Source organism: Thermobia domestica, chromosome 9 (genome assembly GCF_964235325.1).
Source record: "Thermobia domestica chromosome 9, izTheDome1.hap1.1, whole genome shotgun sequence".
Classification (NCBI taxonomy): domain Eukaryota; kingdom Metazoa; phylum Arthropoda; class Insecta; order Zygentoma; family Lepismatidae; genus Thermobia; species Thermobia domestica.
The window spans coordinates 68,498,658-68,517,462 of NC_137462.1; the positions used below are offsets into that span (position 1 = coordinate 68,498,658).

General features: G+C 34.7%; 1 protein-coding gene across 9 annotated transcripts in view; it reads left to right on the plus strand.

The window, feature by feature from the left end:
* LOC145694717 (uncharacterized) overlaps positions 1-18,805 on the plus strand; it is a 245,130-nt gene that overhangs the window by 150,024 nt on the left and 76,301 nt on the right. For all 9 annotated transcript variants that reach the window (XM_081771246.1, XM_081771247.1, XM_081771248.1 and 6 more), the window contains one exon: positions 956-1,009. In XM_081771246.1, the coding sequence (XP_081627372.1) occupies positions 956-1,009 (54 nt within the window). The remainder of the gene's footprint in view (positions 1-955; positions 1,010-18,805) is intronic.

Genomic DNA, 18,805 nt, shown 5'->3' on the forward strand with positions numbered 1-18,805 from the left:
TAAATGTGTAGAGAGAAGCCCGCCTTTTTGCATATGATCCCGAGTTCAATTCTCGGTGAGAGAGCCTTGAAATTTTGAATGCATTATAGGGTTCGGATTCCACCATTACAGTGGTTCGGATTCCTTCGGTCCACGTCTACATAATATCGGTACTAAAAAAAGACGCTAAACCTCAAATAAACAAAAAACAAACATGTAAACATTACGCGTAGTCTCCATTCAATAGTGCTGATATTCGTGTGATTCGAATCCAGTTTTAAAGTGTAGACTCGTTTCTCATATAATTTTGGTCGTGAAAAGGCTTTTGCAGCAACCAACAGAACGTAAAATTTACTTAGTTTTGCAATACGTGAACAGAGCTTTAGCATCCCGTGCAGGACTAAGGCTATATGAGACGTGAACCTACAGCTTAACATGGGATCTGAACCGCATGAACTCCCACTGGGAACGAACGCGGATCTCCTGCGAAGATTTATACGCCAACCATATAGCCATGAGGAGCTTGTTCACTAATTGAAATTGTTAGGCATTTGATGATCAGATGTGATTCAAATTACACGATTTTTGCATTGAAATTTCGTACATGACACTATCATTCTTAAAGTAATATATACACTAGGTTTGTAAATATATATCACGCTCTTATAGCAGTACACTTACTTTAAATACCTTTAAAGAAAATATTAGTAAAACTTAGAGTGTAGTAGTAATTTCATGATAATGATGATTGGCGTAAGTTTAGATTAATTATGGCAGTACTAACCGTGCAAAGCATAAATAGTAATTATCCACAAAAAATATTGTTACATAACTAGAATTTTAATGCACCTCAGATGTTTGATATTAACAGCACAAGTATATTGTAGATATGTGTACAATTTGTACGAAAACATTTGACTCCAGATGTGATTTTAAATTTGAACTTGAAATTTTATTATGTTTGTTTGTTTTACAGAGAGGCAGCACGAAGACTACCCCTACATCGCCATCCGCACAAGCTCTTCTTCAGGTAAGTGGTGTATGCATATAACTGCATGCGGTTTTTTATTTCTGTAGCACTGCACGTACGTCATTGGTGTGTGTTTTGTGCATACATTTATTGATTGTAGTATTGAGCTGTTTTGGGGACAAAACATATTTCTTTGTGTTTCATTCTAGATTATTTACAATATACCTAGATCAATTGAATCTTTCACATTTATCTAGGCCATTATCTCCCTTGAGAGCTCAATGTTATCACGAAAGTGTTATATAACGTGTCAGGAAAGTATAGATAATAAAGCACGTGTACATCGAAGTGCAAATTTATTTCTAAGACATAAGTTGGTACCAATGAAAGTAACCTTAATCCTTGTGGCAATACTGAGCAGAGCCGTGTGCGATTCACATGTATTGGAAATGACTATGGCGGTGCAGAATCCGGGCAAATGCAAAGTACACACTGTGAAACGGTTCATGCATGCAAAAACTGAACGTCCAGCGGACATTCGTCATCAAATTGTAGCTGTTTATGGGAAGTCATGAATCATCAAAATGTGACATATCCATTCTATTATTGTCATACGCTTGTACACACGCACTTGGTCAATTCCTGTAAGGTTAACGGAGGTGACAAACCGCCTTCAGCTCCTTTCTTCATTGTGAAAATCAGTCTTACCTCCTTCCAAGACGGATATCGCTTCTTCACATTCTGACGATTCATAATGTTTCCATAAACAGCCACAATTTGATGATTAATATCCGCTGGACGTTCACCTTTGCGTGCAGGAACTATATTACAGCGCGCACTTCGCATTTGGCGGAATTCTCTATCACCGCACCCATTTCTAACACATATGACTTTCACAAGATTCAGTGCAGCAGTGCCAAATGGACGCTACTGGAAAGAGTAAGGATCAAGGTTACTGTAAATGGTGCGAACTTTGCTTTATAAATTTACTCTACGGTGTATGTGCTTTTTATCTTTAATTTCCTGATGTCTCGTATATATAACGAGTGAGATTAGGAACAAAACCAACGATATTTTAATATTATATTTTAAAAAATGAAAGAAATTACAGATTTTTCTGACACCATATTCTATGTAGGTGCGAATTCGATGAAGATCCAGAATGAGATAGTGCGAGACTGGGCGGGAATCGAACTAATCTCTTCGGCTTACTGTATCGATGTGCTAACTACTACGCTACTCAGTATCTTCCCTGAATATAATCACACAATTTACACAGCATGACAATGAAAGATGTGTAGCTGTTTAGGGAGCATAATGGATACTGTAGTAGTTAGCGCATCAGCGTGGTGAACCAGAGACCTAGGTTTAATTCCGGCTCAATCCCGTACTATGCCATTCTTTGAATTTTTTTATTTGATTTGATTTGATTCTGAGTTTAACGTTCCGTTCAGCAGCGAGGTTATATGAGACGTGGATGTACTGATTAACGTGAAATCCGAACCACATGAGCTTCCGCCGGGAATCGAACCCGGGTCTCCCATGCCAAAGGTGCGTACGCTAACCGCTTAGCCATGAAGGACTCTCTTTGAATTTTGACCAATAATTTGACATCCTATATTTGTGACAAGTTTTCTATTTTCAACTCTAGTATTGACGAATCAACACTTAAAATGTATTGAAAACCTATATGGAGTATTAATAAATGAAAGTTAAAATTTAAGCATTAAAATAAAACGAGGAGAGAGATAGCTTTGTTAACGACAGAAGCGAATGGTTATTTTTCATGTATCGTACCTTCATTGCTAAAGAAAGCAGACCGTTAAGAAACTATTATTCAGTTCAAATCGTACTTAGCACAGAAAGTGGAAATCATAACACGAATAACTATTTTCAAAAATTAAAAATAACGAATAAGTCTTCGAAACGAACAATACACCACAAGTATATAGTCTCATAAATACATGCATGATGTAATCTGATATGGAGATATAAGACATTTAGTGGTATCCAGCAAATTATATATCAAGTAACAGTCACGCTAAATTCCATATACTCGTTAATTACCAAGGTACTGTTGCATCTAGTTCCACTATACGATAAATTTGAAAACTGCACGAGGCTAAGAAGTTTTAGCTTCTGAAATCATTCATTCCATTTTCTTCGTTACCTGTATAGTAACCAGAGAGACTAGAGTAGAAATGTAGATAGCATAACAACCAATCTTTGCTACCTTGTGAATTGAAGTTTCTGTACATCCCATGTAGGACCAAGAAGAGGAACGCTTCTATTAAGCGTCAGGACACGAGTTGTTTCACCTAAGACACTGGAGGATGTAATTATCAGCATGGATGTATGCGCGGGTTGCACATAATCATTGTAATGGAAAACAGTTTATGTTGGTATACCTCCAAAATGTTTCATGGTAGATGTGGCAACATTGTCATCAAATAAATGGGATGCGTGAAGCATCAGTTGTTGGTTGTCGTTGGTTATTTTCATTCTACGAAATAAAATTTTTTCTTAATGTCATTTTTAGAATAGGCTTGGTTACTCATCTGAGAGGTGTCAATATCGATGTTTCATATTCATAATAAAATTGCGTATTATCATGTGCATCTATTATCATTCCAAAATTATGCATTTATAATAGATGAATTATTTTTTCCTTTAAGTCTCAGTATTATCTCATGCAAGAAACAAAAGATCATATATATACCATCAGAATATTCATATTTTTTTAAAAAAAACTAATTACTTTGTATAATTGGTAGTATGTACTTTTTGGTACATAAGTACACTACTATAAATATGATTCCACGTTTTGCATTGCGTAAAAGATATGTCATTGTTGACAAACAAAGAAATAAAAAAAATCCCACAGAAAAATCACAGACGTTCATATTACGTCATATGCCTCTCATGTTACGGTCAGAACGTTGATTAAAGTATTTAAAAACGAATGAGAACGTTCTTATTAATTGAATTTTATCATTGTAGAAGAAAATTAATTTTCATAACATTGATTTTTGATTATTTTCTGTTTGAATCAAAAAACGATATACTTGTATTCCTACACCTAAATTCGTTACCGTTTAAATACTATTTTTCTCTTAACTATTAACGTCGTGTATATAATTTTTTAAAAAAAGTGTATTACTTGTTATTTAGATTAGCTTTTCAAACAAGCTGAATTACGTGTCAGATCTCTTGAGAATGATAGAAGCAATCCAACGAATCGATCCTAAGCAACAAGTAATATATATTTTTTTTAAAAAAATATATGTACTCTAAGTTGATCAGTTTGAGAATAAGTGTGTTATTTAGATTGAACAAGCTCGTCTGTTTCCCATATTATGTCAATGTTTTTTGTATAACTGTTTCAGTTCTATATTAGACTTGTCTTCTGTAGAATCGGTTTGGTTTCGTATTTGAGTACTTTTTCCACCCTCATTTTCCCAAGTATCACATTGTATTTGTATTGTAACTATTAAACCCGAATTAGAGGCTGAAAGTAATATTGTGAATGTTGATTGTATTCAAACTCTGTAGACTTTTGTGTTTATAGTCGCACAGCATACAAAGTAGTAGTATTTGTGCATGTTATTAATTGTATATCCTGTAGAGAACATTTTTAGGTATCCATATTGAAATAATAGTGTTGTGGTCAGTCACTTGCATGATATTTAAAACCATTGCACCTGTGTAATGTTAGTAGCGTTGTTAGTAAAGCTTGATATTGTATTTGTGTGTAGTTTTACGTGAAGCTATGTAATGATTTGCGTTTTTATCTAGTTGCATGTTTGACATTCTATAATGAACTTGTAAGATGGAAATAAAATCACATAGTAAGGACTCATACATACACTCATTTGTCATACACGAATATGACTTGACGTCATAACTTGTTTCCCTTTCTTTTGTTGATTTACTGCTATAAACTTGTGATTGGTATAGTTTATTATTTTGTTGTATTTTTCTGGGGTTGTGGATGTAGAATCTTGCAAAGAAAGTATTAGAAATAAAGTATTCATTCTTCTAAGAATTAAAAAGCTAATTTTCAGAAAAATAGTCATATTTTTTATATTGTTCATGTAAATACTAAAGTTATTTTAGAGTTGTTGTTGTTGTTATAACCTTTATAGTTTTGTATGTAAGATAATATTAAAACCTTTTATATTTAAGATTAAAGTTTATTTTTATGTTAAAAAGACTTGTGGTGATGGGAGCATTGTAAGAAGATAAAAGAACATATTTTTGGAAATACATTTCTTTAATTTATAATATGTTCATTAGCTGTTTTTGATTTGTGATTAAGATATTGAACTTAATTTAATAATAAAATCTATGACAGGATTAATTTGTTTTTATATTTTTAAATGATTTACTTATTTATGTTACCAAGAACATATTATAGATAAATAATAAAAAAAAAAAAAACTGAAAAATAAAATTTTTCATGATGACAGCACCAATCTTTTTTCTAAGAAAGAGGCGCCACCAGGATCAATACTAAAGCTTAAGAAGAACTTTTAAGGGACTCTGTACATTGTAAATATGAAACATAAAATTAAGAAGAAATGTTTGTTTCATCAGTTTCCATCTTCAGCACTTTGTGGACCTCTTATTTGGAGCATTTCTTGTTTTTCCACATTTAATTTATCTATTATTTTTGAGTTTTCGTCAATCTCATTTTTGTTTCACTTCCATACTTAGAGTATGTGTAATCATCCTGGTGTTACATCTAGAGAATTGTTATTTATTAGGTCTGTTTTCGTAATCAAATCATGTCATCAGTGGATTTATATATCAATATTTTAAAAATGGCCATCCACATCTCTTTAAAAATCCATGTACTCTTTGCTATTGTTGAAATTAAGTCAGTCAGTTGTAGATTTTCTTTGGCCAGTTGAGATCTTTATTTAGAGCCAAATTATTAGAATTTCCTTCGTATGGTTGCCAGAATATGACCCTCTAAAGCAAGGTGGGTAGTCAAGGTTTAAGAACAAGATTATACATAAAGATACAAAGATTGTACACTATGTGATATCACTTGATCTTATGCATAGTAGTTTTATTTAAATTTTCAGTTTCACTACCTCTGTAAACCCATTATACAAAACTGTATGATAGATACGTAAGAAAGTAGCACCATAATTTCTTTCCACTATAGATTAACTTTTGGGCAGATAACAATTTTACGTATCAGTTGTCTCTACCATATTTTGAAGTACTGTAAAATCTCTTCAAGGTGACCTCTCAAAATTAATTGATTGACAGATTGGGGTTTAATAGGGACGTCAGCAATGAGGCTATTTGTCCCCGTCACGAATCTCTCAAAATTTATTTAAGTATGTCGTTTAAAAGGGAGGACTCCATAAAAGTGGTTAAGTAATTAACCAAAGATTTTCGAATCGAAATGTAAAACTCAAGTAAGAGGATGAAAATTGAAGAGTCATCTAATAATTTCTCTCTCTTTCTACAGAAAAAGCTTAAATTATGCTCTGTCTAGTATATTAATATACTTCAGCAAATAATAAAGTATATTGTGTTTGACTTCACTGCAAATATTAAGTTGTTTAAGTCTCTTTTATTCAGTAGAGTTCTTGTTTTGCAAATTAAAATTTTATTTTAACTAAAAATTATAGAAATAGACGTATTAGTGATTGTTCCGAGGCTGTAGAATTTGAATTTTTTACCCTCTCATCCGAGTTTCTGCACCGACTCACGGTTATAGAAACTTTTTACAGTGTGGCCAATGTACTTTCCAAACTTCACCGTTAAACTCATAATTTAGAGAAACCTAAGTGTTGTAAACCAAAATGATTTTTCCCGCTTTGCAGATACGTAATGTAATAGGTAAGCGTAATAGGAAATCAGGAAATAGAAGTGTATAAGTACAATGTGAACGCATCATTTTTATAAAACTTCACTTTTCTATTTCCAAAGTCGAAAAATGAGTGTAAGTTAGGCCATAGGCACTTAAAAAAAAGCCAAGAGAAATTCTGTGTTCCCTGAAGTTTTTTGAAACACATTATGAATTGGGATTTTGAAAAATAATACTACTGTTTGCAATATGTAAATTACTATCATATATGTGTAAATAGAATATAATAAGCATATTCTTAACGGATTCTAAGTATGCATTTTTTCTTCTTAAAAATATTCTAAGGAATTTTCTGAGTGTGTATTGTCCGCATAGCTTCATCTTATACAGGGTGTTAATGAACTATACCGACAAACTGTAAGAGGTGATTCCTCACATCAAAATAAGAGGAAAAGTTCATATGGACCTATGGCGAAAAGTGCATAGTTTCAGAGCTAGGGATCTCCAAAATCGTGAAAAAGCCAAATTCAACAGGCTCTATTTCGAATTCCAGGAACTGTGGATAGTGATGCGTTTACCCGAGTACGAGAGACCGTACTGCTGACGATCCTTAACACTTCCGACATAGCGCCAAAGGATTCCGTGTTTATCAAGGCTTACCGTTTGCCTACTTTGGACCAACTATAAAATCAGAGCATATCTCAAAATTCGGTCGATGACATGTCTGGGAATTTCACCCCACATGGAATAGTCTGTACACCCATTGAACGTTAATGAAATATGCATTTTTGGATTGCGTATGCATGATTTCCTTTACGCTGATAAGGACCACCATCCACAGTTTCTCGAATTCAAAATAGGGCTTCTTGAAATTTTTCTTTTTCGTGATTTTGGACAGCCCTAGTTTTAAAACTATGCACTTTGCCCCACACGTCCATATGGACTTTTTCTCTTATTTTGATGTAAGGAATCACCTCCTTCAGTTTGTTGGTATAGTTCATTAACACCCTGTATAAATTTGACAATTAGTGGGTGGGTGTGTAAAGTGCATTAAGTCAAAAGTTAGTGTTTTAGACAAGTCGAATTTGAAAGTTCAAATGTAAATCCAAAAATTCGGTTTTAGGTTTCAGACATAAATCCAAAAAACAGTCCTATTAACAAGAAGAGCTACAACAGCTAATCGTTTTCCCAAAATCGGATTTTGGATTTATGCCTGAACTTTCAAATACGATTTCTTTAAAACACTAATTTTTGACTTAACGCACTTTACACACCTACCCGCCAATTAATGTCGAAATATGGAAGGTGTTGATCTGTAAAATTGAATAAGTGAATAAAAAAAAATCTACGTTGAACGTTTATTCCTGTAGGCTGAAGGAGGGGAATAATAAGTCCAGGAAATGAGTAGAATTAATGGAATGAAGATAGTGGGAAGAAACTCACTGACTCTGTGTTCTCTACAGACTGGGGTCAGACTGTAGCTGAGTTCAACATAGCATCCAAACCACATATCTTCTAACATGAATTGAGCCTATATCTCCCTTACTAACATCCAGAACGCCTACGATCTAGCGAAAAGAAAGTTTATTAAATCAGCTAGTTTTACCAATAGCTGTTCCTTGGGCATACCTCAAACTCAACTGAACATGTTAAAAAGAATAACATTTAAAAGTAGCTAATTGTTTCGGCACGCTTTAAACAGCAGTGGAAACAGTGAAAAATTACATTAAAAATCTCAATTTTTCTACTACACTGCAGTGTTATTTATTTACGTATGTGATAGGACTTCCGAAGATATCTTTCATGACCTATGGTAAATGAGCATTGAATCGTGTATACCCTTACGGGCGTCCATGCCGGAACTGCATATGCACAGATAAAATCATACGAGATTTCTATATAATTAAGAAATTTATTTGCAAACTATATGATATCGAAAAATTTCTGGTAGGAAATAATTCTTACTATTGTAGGTTTGAAGAGGCTATATAGGTTGCGGTGTTTCTGGTATTTCTTCATTATTATGAAAACTAAGAAGAGATAGCAATAAATACGAATCCTTTTCAAGGATTTATATTTTTCGAATTCTGTTGAGGCGAAAGAAGGCTACTCGAGAACGTATCGTATATTCGTAGTGCATAAATTAGAGCCTCCTTAGAAAAGCTCACTTCGGAAGTGGGACATCTTGTGTCTCGTAATCATGGTACTAGTATACTGATCATATATCAGGATTATTGTTTTGTAGGGTGAGATCATTTTCCAACACCGAGGACGTGGATCTGAACTTCACAGGATCTATCACAAGAAAATTGATTATGATGTCTGTTCAATACGTAATATTTTGATATACAATCTGCAATATGTTCTAAATAATGGATATTCCATTTAGATTCTGTCTTCGATCGCCTGATTTAAGCTAAAATGGGCAAATAAAACGAGTAGGTTTTGGAAATTCAAAATTATAGCTTTTTTTTTTTTTTCTTTCTTTCTTCAATAACACTATCTAAAGATGAATATTGGTTAACGATGTATTTTAAATTAAAATTTAGTATTCTAGATTATCTGAAAGAATAGTATATTAAACTAGTACAGTCATTCTTTAGGGAATTCGAATTACAATTTTTATCTTATTCAGCAATTTATTTCTATAGCTACGTAACAGCATACTATTTCTTTAAGGTGTAAAATACCTAACTTTGATTCCTTATGTGCATTAATATGTATAAGATTTTATCAGTTGAAGTGGCCTATTTGATTTATATACAAATGCTTACTTACATACAATTAAATAAGACTAGTAATTTTCGAAAACAATTCGTCGAAATTTATGTAAAAGAATATTTATTTAAATATTGGCTACTGAAAAGTATATTCGTGTTTCTGTTTAGTAAATAATCTTTTATATAATACATCCTTCTTTGAAATAATTTAAATGTACTGAAAAAGGAATTACCTATATTTACTGATCTTAATTCTTTCTAATTCTGAAAATAACTGAATATTTATTTTTCATATATATATATATATATATATATATATATATATACTTTTCTTTTTTTCTTAACACCAGTAGAGAGGCTACTAAGCTCTGGGATGTACTTTCTGTTAAATGTTAAATAATATTTATTATCCAAATTGAGTTAAGTTCCGTGAGCTACATTTTTGGCCGCATGCTCGTTATCTCAATTTAGAAAGTTCTGAATAATCATATGAACATACGAATGAGTATCAAAAGTTCGTGCAATTACCTACAAGAAATCTACTCTGGAGAACTCTGACACCATAAAGGTATTAGCCCTTCTCTACGTGGTCACCATGTCTAGTGACACATTTTTGCCAGCTGTTCATCACTTTCTATAAGCCCGTTTTGTAAAAGTCTGCAGTTTGGCCTTAAAACTACAGTTCAATTCAGAAATGACGTCATCCCTATTGTCAGTATGGTGTCGTCTGAGTGGACGCTTCATTTCTGGGAAGAGAAAGAAGTCACTTGGTGCTAGATTCGGTGAGTATGGAGGTGGAACAATATTTCATATCCTAATTTCACTGCCTTCATCATGGATGTTGGGCGTAATGAGTTGGTGCATTGTCTTGCAACAACAGCACCTCTTTTGTGGCCAATCCACGACGTTTCTTCTCCAGTTCCTCTCGAAGTTTAGTCAGAAGATGGAAATAATAAGTACTAATAATATAGGTTGCCCTTGTAGTAGGTAATCTGTTATGATGGCTCGTTTACAGTTCCAGAAAACGGAAAGCATCACCATAGCGGCCGAGTTCCGCACTCGTGCCTTTTCAGGGTGGGGGAGGAAGGGTATTTCCATTGTTTGCTCATTTCCTTTGTTTTTAGATCATAAAGATAAATCCAGCGTTCATCCATTGTCACCAATCTACCGAAAAAGTCCTCTTCATCCTCTTCACAGCTATGCAGCATTTCTCTTGCAGCAGCGCCCTAGTGATTTCTCTTCTGGAAAGATGTGAGCAGTCGTGGCACTCACCTTGCTGACACTTTGTGAAGATACAGCTGGTTGTAAATGATATTCCAGACAAACCCATAACTCATACCTATTATACACATAACACATTCAATGGTTATCCTCCTCCTTGTCTTCTATATTTTTCAGCATACACTTTTGTTTTACTTACACATAAGCTTTCACAAACAGTTATCACAATGTTTCAAATCTGGAAACTTTTTGAGCTAAAAGATAAGAAACCCCTTGCAACCAACCCGTCTTCATCAAGATATTCTTACTGATAATCGCTAGAAAGACGAATGAGAGTGGAGGTAGCTGTCTTGTTGAAAGTGAACAGTATTGTGTATGCATCATCAGTTTAAATCTGTAATTGTAAGTCGTGCAGCATTTGCCAGTGCGTATCTACAGACATAATGTTGTCGACGAAGAATATTGAGGCATCGAAAACTGCTGTAAGAGTGTTTTGGCATCGTTGGAGCACAGTGGAAATATGGGGTCTAACATAATACGTTATTTCAAAATAAGAAATTTAGGGAACGTTCAGCGCATCTCCGTTTGGAACCTGTGACATATTCAAACCTGACAGTATCTTAAAAACACCCTATAATTTCGTTCCAGTACAGATCGATCATGGTTATGGATTAAAGAAGTATACATCCAGATGATTTCACTATAAAACAACCTTTCTAATGTATTATTTTTTTTCTACTTGTTTGTACTCTTATTATCAGGAATGAATAAGCAATATAAATATGTAAATTTTTTGTATTCTAAACTCTCCTTCCTGTTTTAAGAGAAAATAACTTTTAAAGATTATTGTGTAAAGCATAGAATATTTGGTGTCTAAAAAAGGGGTCCATTTTAAAAAATTCAATGAACCCTTGGAATCTTTAGTGCTCAAATTGTATGATATGAGTACAACCTTGAAGATATTATTGAAATTGAATTAATGATAATGGTAAATCCGAATAATGAATTGATTAAGAAAAAAAATGATAATTTAACATTAGAATGATTTTCCAAACCAAAGTAAAAACACGAATAAACTTCCTTGGCCCTTAAGACAATTTTATTTTTTAACATTTTTTATGTTTATTGAGTTTCTTTTCTTTTCTTTTTTTTTCCTTTATTGAAATTTACTGGCCCCAGTGATCTTTCTGTAGTACATGGTGTACAGTCTTCATTATTATTATTTAAAAAAGCTAGCGAAATCCAAATTATTTTAGAGGGATGTCAATTCACAGACGAGGAAGCAAGAGCCCAACACTTTGTTTCATACTATAATCTTAGTGTACTACTACTGTTATGATCTCCAAATTTTGATGTTTTAAATTGTTTTAAAAATGTTTTCAGCAGAAACAAGAAAAGGGAGAAAAAAGCGAATATCTAAATCTCGAAAGTTGTGTCGTAATTACAGCATTTTATAGAAATTTAAATTAATTGATAGTATTGTTACGTTTCAACTTATCTAGATGAAATAATCTTTAATATTTTTAAAGCAGAGAAAAAAGCTAGAAGTAATAAAAATTAAAGAAAACTGGCAAAAACGTGAAGGAAAGAAAATAATCAGATAGTTATATGTATTTGCCTCCTTAAAAGTAATAATCATATAAATACACCCTCCATTCCAAAAGAAACCGAACGTTTTAAAAAAACAAAAAAGCAATGTACATTTTGGAACAAATCATTTTTATTAATCAATGTATTCCCCTTCTGCATCGATACACATATTTGCACGCTCCAACAAGTTGTCAAACGACTTCTCCATGTCCTTTATTGGAATGGTCTTTAGGACAGCGGTCGTCACCTTCTCAATGGCATCAATCGATGCGTGCCACTTTCCTTTCATCGCCAAATGCAGTTTCGGGAACAGATAGAAATCGCACGGAGCGAGATCTGGTGAATAGGGCGGATGATGCAACCGAATAATGTGATTTTTGACCAAAAATTCAGTTACAAGTCGCGAACGATGTGATGGTGCATTATCGTCCAAAAGAGTCCAACTGCCGATTTCGCGATATTCGGGCCGAATACGACGAATTCTTGCCAGCAAACGCTTCATGACGCCCAAGTAAAACTCTCCAGTGACTGTCTGGCCGGGCTGAACAAATTCTTTGTGGATAATTCCTTTTGAATCGTAAAAAAAAATCAGCATCACCTTAACTTTTGACTTCACCAAGCGACTTTTTTTGGGTGTTCCTTCATCCGGCGCTCTCCATTCAGCACTTTCCCGCTTTGTTTCGGGCTCATATTCAAAACACCACGTCTCGTCACCAGTTACAATCGATTTCAAGAAGTTTCGATCCTGCCGAGCACTTTTAACGATGTCTTTGCAATGCGCAATTCGATCAACTTTTTGGTCTTCGGTGAGTTTGTGTGGTACAAACCGCGAATTAACCTTCTTAAGGCCCAAAACTTCGGTCAAAATGCGGTGTGCGGTTGTTTGAGGAATGCCTAATTCCATTTCAATAACTTTCACCGACGATTTTTTGTTATGTTTGATGAATTCACGCACTTTTTCGATGTTTTCTTCCGATAATCCGGTTCTGGGACGGCCTGATCTTTCGTCATCATCCAGCGTCTCTCTACCCGATTTGAATCGCCTGAACCACTCGTAAACTTGCGTACGGGATAGACACTCATCACCATATGCATTTTGTAGCATTTGGTGCGTTTCACTAAAAGTTTTACCCAGTTTAACACAAAACTCAATTGCAGTTCGTTGTTTGAAACTCATTTTCCGACCGATGTACACAACACACTGACAGTTGAAACGCAATAACTTTGTTGCCGTGCATCCAAATGTCATGACATTTATACCAGTTGTCAATGAGGGACTACGCCATCTACCAGTAAAATATTACAACAGATGGCACTAGTGGTACTATTTGTTTTCAAAAGTTCGGTTTCTTTTGGAATGGAGGGTGTAGAGTAATTTATAAGTCAACAGAAATTTGCAGATTCGAGTAATTCATAAATCAACAGAAATTTTCAGACCCCAATTTTCATCTGACAAATTGAATTTTTCGTCTGATAATATTTGCAGCTGATATAGTTATCTGATGATATGCCATATTGCTTTCATAATCTGCTCTTCCATACTGTTATCGTTAGGTAGTTTTATATCGAACAATGGCATAACTTCTTTCTATGTTTCAAGTATCATTGTGTCAGAACATCCAAGCCATTAGAGTGCTTTCGAAAGTAAAAACTTATTTTTAATAAGGTTTATAATCGTTTTCAAAACTGACCTTTCACAAGCTCTGTATTCATATATTTATATAGATTTTCGGCAGCATGAGCGAATATTAGTTCTTCATACCTTCTAAGCATTTTTAATAACCTACATAAAAAATAAAATAAAATAAAATAAAAAATGTTACCTACGGGTGCAGTAGAAAGCTTCGTAAGGAAAGATGGCCTTTCAAGTTTTCTGAGCACGACTATACTTGAAAATAGTTGTTTTCAGGCTAACAACCAGACGAATTCTACGTAACCAACGTTTCGAGAACTCACAATTGTTCTCATCTTCAGAGTAATTGAGACAACCAAAGTAAAGCATTCCGTATATAGATGTTTGCAAAGAAAAAGGATTAAAAGTTATTGGTTGGTTGTCTGAATTCGTACCCAGGTCTTAATTCGTTGTTATTCTAGTGAATGAAGGACATGTTTGACTGGGCTGTAGTCCCGTGTCGCTGTTAAGATTGTTACATTCCTTCAATATTACTTTGTTTTGACTTTTCTTGCCCAGTAGCCTGAACACTTTACCACCAAAGTGGGTTCTGAAAAGGAGGTGTAATGTCGCTCAGTTATACTCTGTTCTGTCGATTCCAACGTTTCCGCTTGACACCGTTAATATAATCTGAATATTCTTTGAAAAAAAAAAAAAAATCAATAATGCGCCCGGTCTGTCCGATGTAGACTTTACCACATTCACATTTAATACTATACACTTTTAAGGCCTAATTCATCTTTAATTGGACGTAGCAAGACCATGAGTTAGGCAGGCTGTTTGTGAATAGTGTGTATCCTGTATTTTGCTAAGATTCTGCGTAGCTTTTCTGGTTAGCTTGGTCGGCCAGTGAAGAACTACACAGAATTTATAGTAATCCTGAAGAAAATACATTTATCTCCCGACGATATATTGGTCAGCTTTGACGTGGTATCTTCCTTTACGAAAATACCGATCCGGGACTCTCGAGACTTCTTTCCATTAGACTACATGAATTGCTTTGTCATACGCTTACCTCTACATATTTTCTCTATGAGGGATAATACCACGAACAAATCTATGAAGTTCCCATGACATCACCTCTCTCATCTGCTATGGCTGATTTGTTCATGGAGGACTTCTAACATCAATTTTTACGACTAGTACTTTGAATCCAGGCTACTTCTATGGATACGCTCGACATTTGTTGTGTGGCCCCACATAAGCAGTCTTTACACACATTTTTACATTTTCTCAATAGACGCATCCTAATATCAAGTACTCTATAGAAATAGAAAATGACGATAGCTTACCATTTTTTGGTCATTCTCAGTAGAACAAAATCTAAAGGCAGCCTAAGACACTGTATACAGAAAATCCACATATATGGACCTGTATGTCAACAACGATAGTTTTCATCGTAACTCTCAATGCATAGCAATAATTGACACATTGGTGAAAAGAACCTTTTTCATATCAGATGAAAATAACCTAAAAGCCGAATTCCAGTATTTAAAAGCCATCTTTCAACAGAATGACTACAACAATACAGATACACAGGAGCCAAACTAACAGGGAAAGAAAATCGAAAAGGAACTGCCTGTCTTCCATACACTGGCCCCCATCAGGAAAGCTAAGCAGAATCTTAGCAAAACACAGGGTAGACATTATTCACAAACTTCCTGCCAAATATATAACCTTGCTACGTCCGGTCAAAGATGATTTAGTCCTTAGAACACCGAGGATGTTTCGTATTCCATGTGAATGTGCTAAAAATTACATCGGGCAGAGTGGAAATTCGCCGCAGAGAACATTAAGATTATATTAAATGGCAGAACAAGTAAAGTAAAGTTCTTAAAAAAACGGATTGGCAGAACATAGTATAACTAAAGGATATAACATATTTTTCAGAAATCACTTTGATAGCAAAGTGTTCGGGCTACTGGGCGAGAAAAGTCAAGTTAGCAATATTGAAAGAATGGACCAATCTCAACAGGAACACCGAGCTACAGCTCAGCCAAACAGGGTTTCATTCGTTGCAATAATAACGAGAACAAAACAAGGATATAAGGCCTGTGTACGAACTCAGACAAGCGACCAATCAGATTGAGGCAATAGATTGACGCTGATTGGATCTCTCCTCCCTTCCTTTGCCAGTAGCTATATAAGGAATGCTTTAGCTGATTTCTCTCATAATTACCTTGAAGACGAGAATAATATGGTCAGTTCTTGAAACGCTGGACAGCGTAGAATTCATCTGGTTGTTAATACGAAAACAACTATATTAATCACAACGCCAGGAAAACTTCAGTTCTTATTTCATAATTATATACTTGTTCGACTGAACATATCAAGATTACCGTGCAATTTATTGCTGTTTTAACTTTATTTTCCGTCTTCGTTATTACATTGTAATTTATTTTACCCTACATATTATCTGAAACATACGCAGTCGGTACTAATTATTCACTGACTACATAACAACAATATATTATTTGTACAAACTTGCAAGATGATCCAGGAACTTAAAAATACAAATTAAACCACAACATACAAGCAGTCGTCTAATAAGAAATGGAAGCTTGATATTAAAGTAGTGTCCAAATAAAGACAACATTCTTTGAAATGAACTGAGAATAAAATAGTTTTTCACACGGATCAATTTCAACCTCTTGTACAGTTATAAATTATTTTATTTCTGGAGACCGAGATTGTGTAGACTTGTCAAAAATATAATTAGATACACGAATAACAATTATATAAACAAGCAGTAAAATTTAAAGACAGTAAGGATCAGGCGAAATATTTCCACGTATGGAATATGGGTAACTGTCGTTTAACGAACTAAGTGTATGGCCTATGGAGCTCGGAGGTTCAATGCCGCATTCACAAAAGCACTTCATTGACCTCTATCCTTACCTAACTGGATTCAGTTTCTACTTTGTATTCCTATTTCTGCGAGATCCAACTTAATATTGTCCTCCCATCTGCGCCTAGGCCTTCCTAATCGTCGTTTTCCTATCGGATTTCCAGTTAAAACTTTAAAAACGTTCCTACTCTCTTCTATTCTGCCTACATACAGTGCCGGATTTATGTATAAGCTAAACAAGCTATAGCTTAGGGCCCAACTCGCTTGGGGGCGCGGTGGCTCAGTGTAGAGCGTTCACCTCCAGTGCTTGGGGTCGCTGGTTCGATCCCAGCTCGCGCCGTGTGGACATTGTGGTGGACAAACGCCGTGCTCGTGGGTTTTCTCGGGATTCTCCCACTTTCTTCATTCCACCATTTCACTCATCTCTCATCATCACCGTCTCCTTTAGCCTAACCGGCATAACCGTGGGACGTAAAACTTAATTTAATTTCATTTTCGCTTGGGGGCCCAAAATGTTTTTAAAAAACTGATTGTAATGTAATTTCCAAATAAATAAGAAAAAGCAAATAAGATAAAACGCACATACAGCAATGGTGTTTTGTATTGTTATGTAGTAGGCTTTTATGAAGCAAGTAGTAGGTCTCTATTTCTCAGCCCCACTTGTAATGAGGCCCCTGTTATCTAGCCCCGCTTATAGTGGAGCACCCGTTTCCCAGCTCTGCTTGTAATGGGCCCTTGTTTCTATTTAGATATCCATTACGTCCATAAATTAGCATATATTCAAACCTTAAGAAACGGGACATTTTGTCGCTTAAAAAGAAAGCTCGACTTATAAAGGACCCCTTTCAATAGCTTAGGGCCCCATCAAACCTAAATCCGACACTGCCTACATGACCTGCTCACCTGAGCGTCCTAGACTTGATGACCCTAACAATGTTTCGTAAACGGTATAAATTATGTAGTTCATCGTTATGAAGTTTCCGCCATCCCTCATTCCCGTTCCTCTTGGGTCTGAATATTCGTCTCAAGATTTCATTTTCAAATACTTTCAGTCTGCGATCTCTTGTCAGAGTAAGCGACCACGTTTCGCAACCATGCAGCACAACATGCATGATTATCGTTTTACATATTTTAAGCTTCAAATTCCTCGACAGAATTCACAATGACAGAAATTTTGAACTGAATAATGACACGAATTTCCTGCTTTCAGTCGACATTTAATTTCTTCATGAGTATAGTTTTAGGATGTTAATATTCGTTCTAGATATTTGAAAGTATCTATTTTGTCGAAAGTATTATTTGACATTTTGACGCATCCATAATTTGTAGTATTACGATCCCGGCGAACTTCCATGTATTTAGTTTTGTCTGCATTCACTTGTAAACTCATGTTCATACAGGCGTTGAATAAAACCTCTGCATTTCTTTTTATTGTCCTATTATCCTCTCTTATACTTAATCAGCATACCTAGTGACTACCATTCAGTTCTAGACCGTGGTTGCTATCTTTGATTTTCTTTATATTGTACTCCAGAACAAAGTTGAATAATAATTACGATAATGCATCTATTTGTTTCAAGCAATTTTCGATGTGGAAGCTCGCGGACAAGAATTTTTCTACTCAGACTTTACTTTGGGATTCATTTAAACATATCATAATTAATCTAACTAGCGCTTTTGGTATTCCAATTTCCCTTACATATATGGAATATAGGATACAAATAATTACTTTTAAAGGTACGTTACTTGTTAAGATGTTGAGGGATTTACGTCACTAAAGAACTTGGACAAGATATTCGCTCCAGCTTGTTTCCTGCAAAAAAGCAAAATTAAAAAAATTCACTTTCATTCGAGACCTATCGGTAGGAGTAACGGACGAACGGACGTACTAACAACGCAGTCTTATAAGTCTCACTTCATGATCCTAATGAAAAAGCATTATAGGCGTGATATGGTATAAACACTTTTGTTTTTCCAT